The 8634-nt window shown below is 38.7% G+C and overlaps 1 protein-coding gene across 1 annotated transcript in view; it reads right to left on the bottom strand.

The window, feature by feature from the left end:
- Positions 1 to 7960, bottom strand: part of MED13L (mediator complex subunit 13 like) — a 234029-nt gene extending 226069 nt beyond the window's left edge. The window contains 1 exon segment of the mRNA XM_023761997.1: positions 7941 to 7960. Within this exon segment, the coding sequence (XP_023617765.1) occupies positions 7941 to 7943 (3 nt within the window). The 5' untranslated portion in view covers positions 7944 to 7960.
- Positions 7961 to 8634: the final 674 nt, after the last annotated feature.

The raw sequence follows: 8634 nt of genomic DNA, 5'->3' as shown, positions 1-8634 counted from the left end.
CGTGAGCCTCGCTTCTGACTGAGCGGTGCTTCCTCTGTGGGAGCGCATTGACCACCAGGGGCAGCTCCTGCATTAAGCATCTGCCTCCTAGTGGTCAGTGCACATCATAGAGACCGGTCATTCCACTGTTCGGTCGATTTGCATATTAGCCTTTTATCATACAGGATAATTGGCGAACATCTTTGAACACAGTTATTTTCCTGATTATTTCCTTAGGAGAGATGACCAGATGCAGAATTACCAGTCAATGAATATGAATATTTTAAGGCTCATAGATACTGCTTTTCAAATAATAGTCCCACCAATACAAATAACCTCCTTCCAAATTGCATATATTTTAAAATAACTTCCAATTTAATAGAATGATATACCCTTGTACTAATTTGTAGTCCTAGTTCTGCTTATAAGAAATCATTATAATTTATTTGATCAAAAGCATAACTCTGGACCAGCCTTCCATGGTTTGAATCCCAGCTCTGTACTTACGAGCTGTCTGTAAGTAGCAAGGGCCTAGCAAATTATGTAACCTTTGTCTCTCAGTTGCCTCACTAGAAAAATGAGGGTAATAGTATTTACAGTTTATTAAATGAGTTATTAAGCATATAAAGCACTTGGGGACAGTACCTGGCATGTGGCAAAAAATATATAAATGATACTATTATCATACCTAGTAGTAATAGGACTACTTCTCCTTGAGTCAGCTATTCATATCCTTTGTGTGTTTTTCTGTCATTTAAGTCCCTTTGTTTCTTCAAGTAAAAGCTGTGTGTGTGTGTTTAAATCAGAAAGCCTAATATCAATTTTAAATGTAAAAAAAAAAAACTAAAGAAAAAGACTAAAAAGGGGCAGCTGAAATCAGAAAAGTTAAGTAAAAGGCTAATTTTTCTTATTGTTACCTAGGTTAGTGTTCTAAGGATGGGGGAGGTGAAGGGGGAGGAAAAAAGAAGAATAAAAGAATACCAACAAATAAGAATTGCTAATACTTACATGAACCATATTCAAAAGGTTAGAAAATTAAGATATATCAGAGCCCTGCCCAGGTGGCTCAGTTAGTTGGAGCATCGTCCCATGCGCCAAAAGGCTGCAGATTCAATTTCCAGTCTGGGCACATACCTAGGTTGCAGTTTGGATCTCCAGTGGGGGTGCATATGGGAGGCAACAGATAGATGTGTCTGTCTGTCTCTCTCTCTCTCTCTCTCTCTCTCTTCCCCCCCCCCTTCTCCCTCTCCCTCTCTGTTCCCCCGCCCTTCCCTTCTCTCTAAAATCAATAAACCTATCCACTGGTGAGATTTTTAAAAAAAGATTTATCAGAGATTTAAGTATCAGGTGAGTCAGTCCCCAAGAAAATCTATGAACAGCAATTTACTCACTAGAATACTTTCACCTGTAAAACCCAGCATGGTTCAACAAACAAAATATTTGGTCTTGATTCAGGAGAATGGTTTCCTAATCCCAGCACTTCCACTAACTTCCTATCAGTGCTTCTATGGTCTCAGTGGTAAAGGAAATCTGCTGCCACCTGCTCTCTACTCTTTGTGGAGTTGTACTAGCAAGTAATATAACAAATTCAAGTGACATAACAGCAAGGCTACAAACTTAACTACTTCATAACTAATTCAGACAAAATAACTAAAAAATGCCTGATTATTTTTAAACAATTTAGTTCTTTTAACTTAAAGCTAAAATTAAATATTATTATTCTAGTGTTCATTGGAAAACATAACAATGAACTGCCATTCAAGCCTAATAGAGATAACTAGGTATAAAATGAATGTCCAAAGACTTGTCTTTTAACTTTGAATTAATGTTGATAAAAGAAGAGACCATTTAGTGCTACTGAAATTTCTCCAAGAAAAAAAAAAAAGTTCCTATGATGGATATATACATTCAATTATACTAAAGTAACTTCTCATATACTATGATCATGTTTACACTTAAAAATCAATTCGCCCTAGCTGTTTTGGCTCAATGGATAGAGCGTCGACCTGTGGACTAAAGGGTCCCGGGTTCTATTCTAGTCAAGGGCACATGCCTGGGTTGCAGGCTCGATCCCCAGTAGGGGACCTGCAGGAGGCAGCCGATCCATGATTCTCTCTCATCATTGATATTTCTATTTCTCTCTCCCTCTCCCTTCCTCTCTGAAATCAATAAAAAAATATTTTTAAAAAATATCAATTCAACACAAAATTCTGTTGACCCAATTTCTGACAAATGTGTATCTCCAGGACTCAAAATTCTATGATAATTTCAAAATTATAAAGCAACCCTTTAAAATATCTCTAGATGCAGATTATCCCAAAAATGCAATATTTATCATTGTCAAAGGTGAAGAACCCATAATTATATTTAAGTTTAAAATTACATGGTGTTTAAAATGTAAAATCAAGGAACAAAACAGTATATATATATGTGTGTATATGTATATACATGTATATACATATACACATATATACATATACACATATATATACATATATGTACACATATATTAATAACCATAACCATCATTTATTCATTGCCAACCTAACACATTGCAGACCAGTTTTATTGCTAGCTTTACCCAGTGGCCAGATAAGTTTCTATTGAATGAGTACAAAAAACGTTTTACATAAATGTTAACGGCACGCTTTAAAATTAAATACCCATTGCATTTTGAAGTTATTTATTACATGTTCTTACAAGCTATTATCTTTTTAAAGTATGATACTTTGTAAAACACTGTGTAATATGAAGCGAGAATTCTCATGATCTGTCCGCAATGTGTTAATATTAGGCACCATATTATGATCTTCACAAATAATTTCTAATATGAGTTACCATACTAGAGTCTTCATATATAGTTTATAAGACTTCACAAACTGACTGCTAAAGAAATGAGGACTCAAAAAGGTTAAATAATTCTCCCATAACCACACAAGTAGCAAATGGCAGATCACAAATATAACTGGATTTAAAGCATAACTGAATTTAAAGCATACATTCTTTCCACTCTACCATCCTGCTTCATGGGGCTAATGGCAAAAATTAACTCTAGAGGATTATAAAATAGTACAAAGAAGCTGTCATCAACTCAATTTAGCAATGACAAAAGCTCATGGCCATATTTTCTAATTAAAGAAAGTTCATAAATCTTTCTTTAGTCTTCCTGAGGTATTAAGAAAACTAGTATGAGGGTGCCCACACACCATCCCATGAATAGAAGAGATATTTTTATTTCACTGAGATAATTATATGCCTTCTTTTACATGTTACCACTCTAAGACTGTATCTACACAAGCTAATTCTTAGAGGATATGTATAACAAGCCAAGAAAATAACTATTCTAATAGCAAGAGAGATTAGAGCAAAATTTCCTCAGCAATGGCTGCTATCTGTTGTACAGGTAGGTAGCCGAGGGCCTCAGAAAATTAAAGTTAATTGGCAGAGACTCCCCTGGCCTAGACAGAAGGCCACTACAGTCAGTTCAGAATAGTTAAAATTAAATAGATTACAACAGAGTCAGGATAAATGCACCTTCTAATAGCATGAGTGTATTTAAAGGAAATTTATATTGATTCTTAATATCCTCTTCTTTTGTTATTACACATAGGAAATGAGCTGATAAATTCTCCCAGTGGAGGTCATTTATTTGCACTGACCCATTGCAATCAGATCCCTCATGACCAACAGCATACTATTCTTGCAATGTGGCTCTCCAGAGACAAAACTGTATTCAGAGGTCATGAAACAGAGTCAAACTAACAGGCCTTGATAACAATGAACCCAGGGAATAGTTACCATGGGCAGAACACTGGCTGGAGGTCAGATCTAGATTCAAGTCCTGCTTTTTCAATCATTTAGCTATATAATATTAGGAAATCTACTCCATCTCAGGACACCTCAGCTTCCTGACTGGTAAAGTGATATGGTTGACCTAAATACTATAATGAGTCAAGTCTCCTGGCCCAGGCTAATCACATCCCACTCACAAAGGCAACTTGTAAATGAGAGTGAACCCTTAGAATGATCAGCAGGAATAGGAGGGTTGCCAGAAGACATCTGAATTTTCAAGAAAGCTGAAAGAAAGATTTCTCAAACTATAGAGCAATTAGCTTAATATCAATCCTGGGCAGGAATCTACTAATAGATCAGTGATGGCGAACCTATGACACGCGTGTCAGAAGTGACACGCGAACTCATTTTTTTGGTTGATTTTTGTTAAATGGCATTTAAATATATAAAATAAATATCAAAAATATAAGTCTTTGTTTTACTATGGTTGCAAATATCAAAAAATTTCTATATGTGACACGGCACCAGAGTTAAGTTAGGGTTTTTCAAAATGCTGACACGCCGAGCTCAAAAGGTTCATCATCACTGTAGTAGATGGTGTGTAGAAAAGGCAGATTTGATCATTTGAGGCTCACCGGAGTGCGCTAAGAAATTCCAAGTAAGCCTCACCTCACTTCTTCCTGTAATAATATTACAGCTCTAGTAGGTCAGAGAAAACATACAATAAACATATTAAGTCACCTCTCAACTCAACTCATAGGAGGGGGGAAAAGTCAGGATAATAGAAAACTTCTGTTAAAACATAACTAATCAGCTCTAGGTAAAGACAGTAGAGTAAACACACACATCTGCTTTTACTCTCACTTAAATCCCTCTAAAAACCATCAGTAAAAAGTTTGGTTTTTTCTTCCTTAAATTGTAAAATCACAATGGTAGGTAGGAAAGGAAATAGGAACATCAAACATTTCAAGATTTTGAAAGCTAAGAAGCAGATGCTCAAGAGGTATAGACACAGAATACGTAGGAAAGCTGAATCCTAGCTGTAGAGAAAGGAGAGAAATGACCTTATTTATACAAAATCCCCTCGGCTTCAAGAATTATAAATACAGGTACCTGTGGAGGTAGAGTCGCAAAGCAGAGAGGAGATAAAATAAGGAAAACTGGTTGAAATTCTGCTTAGAAGACACTCAGAACTATGGTACCCTGCCCATTGCCTGACCTTACCCCAGCAAATGATTTAATATTCTTAAAGAGATAAAATAGGGCAACCATTTAAAAAGAGTGTTCTCTGGGTCCAGAAGAACAGAGGGTGTCTGGACTGGGAGGCACAGGCATAACTGAAGGCAGGGAACCAGAGTAAAAACAGTGCATTAGGTGAGCATGTACAGAATGAAGATCAAAAACCACCCTTTACCACCATCTCCCTCTAAGCCAGCGGTTCTCAACCTGTGGGTCGCGACCCCTTTGGCGGTCGAACGACCCTTTCACAGGGGTCGCCTAAGACCATCCTGCATATCAGATATTTACATGACGATTCATAACAGTAGCAACATTACAGTTATGAAGTAGCAACGAAAATAATTTTATGGTTGGGTCACAACATGAGGAACTGTATTTAAAGGGCCAGAAGGTTGAGAACCACTGCTCTAAGCAACCAGAAAGCTGGCAGCCAATCTTTCCTTCCCCAGAAAGGAGTCTGGAAAAGTCTTCTCTGGGGTATCTGACCAGCTCAAGAGAAAGGACCTCAAGATATTGACATCAGAGGTTCCCCAAGTAAAGAGCCCTTGCAGATCAAAGTGCATAGTAAACAAATGCCACTCACATACTCAGAACTTCTAAGTAGTTTTTAGTCCACCATTCCTAAACGTGAACAGACAAGCAGGAAGTACTAAATAGTTAAGGGAAACCACTGAGGAATTATAGAGACAATAACAAATAGAAAAGTAACCTGAAGGAAACAGACTACATTGGGAAAAGAAAAATATACTCATCATTTTTACAAATATATCACCTTTATTCATAAAGAGATAAAATAGTGCAACCATTAACAAAGAACAGGAAAATATTTCAAAAAAGAACAGAGAACTCAAAGAGAGCTCTTAGAAATCCTATATAATAAAGATGTGATATGCAAATTGACCATCACACCCTCCCAAGATGGCTGCCTACGATCAGGCCGGCAGGGGGTTATTGAGGGACGACCAAATGTCTGAACAAGCAGGCTGCGTGGGGCAACCAGGCTGGCAGGGGGGTTAGTGAGGGACAACCAAATGACTGAACAGCAGGCTGCTTTGGGCGACCAGGCCGGCAGGGGGGTTAGTGAAGGATGACCAGTCCAGAGGGGAGGGGCAGTTGGGGGCGACCATGCCGGCAGAGGGGGGTAGTTAGGGGCGACCAGGCTGGCAGAGGGGGGCAGTTGGGGGCGAGCAGGCCAGCAGGGGGGCCAGTGGAGGGCAAGCAGGCCGGTGAGGGGGGACAGTTGGGGGCGAGCAGGCTGGCAGGCAGAGTGGTGGTTAGGAGCCAGCGGTCCCGGATTGCGAGAGGGATGTCCGACTGCCTGTGGGATCGGCAGTCAGACATCCCCCGAGGGGTCCCAGACTGGAGAGGGTGCCAGCCGGGCTGAGGGACCTCCCCCCTCACCCCCCGTGCACAAATTTTGTGCACCGGGCCACTAGTCTATAAGGCCACTAGTCTATAATAATAAAAGCGTAGTATGCTGATTAGACCAGATGTCCTTCCAGACATCCTTCCAGGACAAATCCAGGGCTGCAGCGGTGGGATCGAGGCAGCTGCTGCAGTTTCGGCTATGAAGGCCTACTCTTGCACGAATTTCATGCATCGGGCCTCTAGTATTATTATAAACTTTCTACACACTGCAGACAAAGAGAAGGTCCTCCAAGCACCCAGATAGTAAAAAGAGGTCACAAAGAATCAGAAATCAGAAGGGTTTCTGACTTCTCAACTGCAATGCCAGAAGCAAGAAGGTAATTGTGCAAAAACTCCCAAATTTTAAAGCAAAATTATTCCAAACTAGATATCTATGTGAATCTACATTATCTATCAAGTGTAGAAGTAGAATAAATACATTTTTAAATATGCAAGGTCTTTACAAAAAAAAAAAAAAAAAAGTACCCTTTCTCAGGAAGCCACTAGAGGTATATCCTACCAAAAGGAGGAACTGTACAAGTAAGAAACCATGAGATGAGACTTAGAAAACAAATGCAACATAAGAGGGAGAAAATAAATCCCTAAGATTACAGGGAATAATCACATGATCCTAGGTTGTCCACTGTGCACCGATATAGAGAGGAACTAATCCAGATTATGACATACCAAATGGCTCCAGGAAAGACTGTCAAGAAGAGGAAACTGATAAAACACCTGGAAGGCTGTCTGGGAATGAGTTCGCTTAAAATACACAGAAAAGTAACCACAAGGAGGAGGAGAAGAAGGACGAGGAGGAGGAGGACGAGGAGAAGATCAAGATCTTCAAGTAACACGAACATTGAAAAATCTATAATAAGAAAAGCATAATATGCTAATTAGACCAGATGTCCTTCCGGATGACCTTCCAGATGAAGCTGGGGCTGCGAGGGAAGCCCGGGTCCCGGGTGCCAGAGGGAAGCCGGTGCCAACAGCCGGGGAAAGGAAGGCCTACTCTTGCACGAATTTTGTGCATCGGGCCTCTAGTTACTATATAACCATTTTGGTAAAACAAAAGGATGGAAAAGGTATATCTGCTTTGTAGGAGACAGTGAGCTAAATCCTCATCTTCAACAATAGAAAATCCAGAATTTAAAAACCTAAAAGTAACTGTAAGTTTTAGTGATTAGAAACATTTAAGAAAGAATGAAGATAATCAACAAAAGGGTGAGTGTGTGTGTCTGGAGGAGGTATAATAGAGGCCAGGAGCAGGGGAATGCTATTAATTATAAACCTTGTAGAAAGAACTATATGATTCTTTACGTAAGAGTACAACTCTGATTTTGAAAAAGAAAAAGAAAACTAATCAAAATGTGGTAACAAAATACATTTAATACATACAAAAAGATATTACTAACATGGAGAACTCACACCCTTTTATATAGACTGATTCTAGACAAATTCCTAAGGTTAAGAATAACTTAGTATCCCATAAATTGTGTTACAAAAGCCAAAAGGTTATTTACCATGTGTTAAAATAGTGTGTTGCTGTTGTCTTGTTTCCTTTCTCTCTTTTTGGACTATTAAAACTCCAGCTGCATGCTCCCTCCCACCTAGCTCTTCTCAGACTCTTCCACAGCTAAGAGGTTTGTTTGCCAGGGATTCTCTCTGCAGAGGGGCTGAGGAGGTTTTATTTGACAGCACAAGTAAACAATATGAAGTGACTACTAAAAAAGTTACTGCCATCTTATGCTACATTAATAAAAATACAGTATCTAGATCCTACACAACAGATCTTACTTATCAAATCATTAGACAATATGGTTTTCAGCTCCTAGCTCCATACTTAGAAAGGAATCTAGTCCAAGTGCAACACATTAACAGATGAAGGACTAGGTGAGTAAGGAAACCTGAACAAAGCATATGGCTAGAGACTATAATGGCTTCATGTTCAAATCCTTTCAAGAAAAGAATCATGGCAGCAAAAATAAAATAAAAGCATAAAGCCAAGTTGAATTAAGTTGGATGAATTTAATGTAGAGTTAAAAAGACTCTTAAGTAATTTGAAAAGTCTTCAATTATATGAAAGACTGATATGTGGATGATGAAATTGATTTGCTCAGCCGAGACCCAAGTGGCAGCAGAGAATCAAATGGAAAAACTGATCATTAAAACAACAATAGCGAGAGCTCCCTCAAAAAAGAATCCTTGACTGAGATT

This window comes from Myotis lucifugus, unplaced genomic scaffold (genome assembly GCF_000147115.1).
Source record: "Myotis lucifugus unplaced genomic scaffold, Myoluc2.0 scaffold_226, whole genome shotgun sequence".
Lineage (NCBI taxonomy): Eukaryota > Metazoa > Chordata > Mammalia > Chiroptera > Vespertilionidae > Myotis > Myotis lucifugus.
This window is presented reverse-complemented; position numbering and strand designations above follow the sequence as displayed.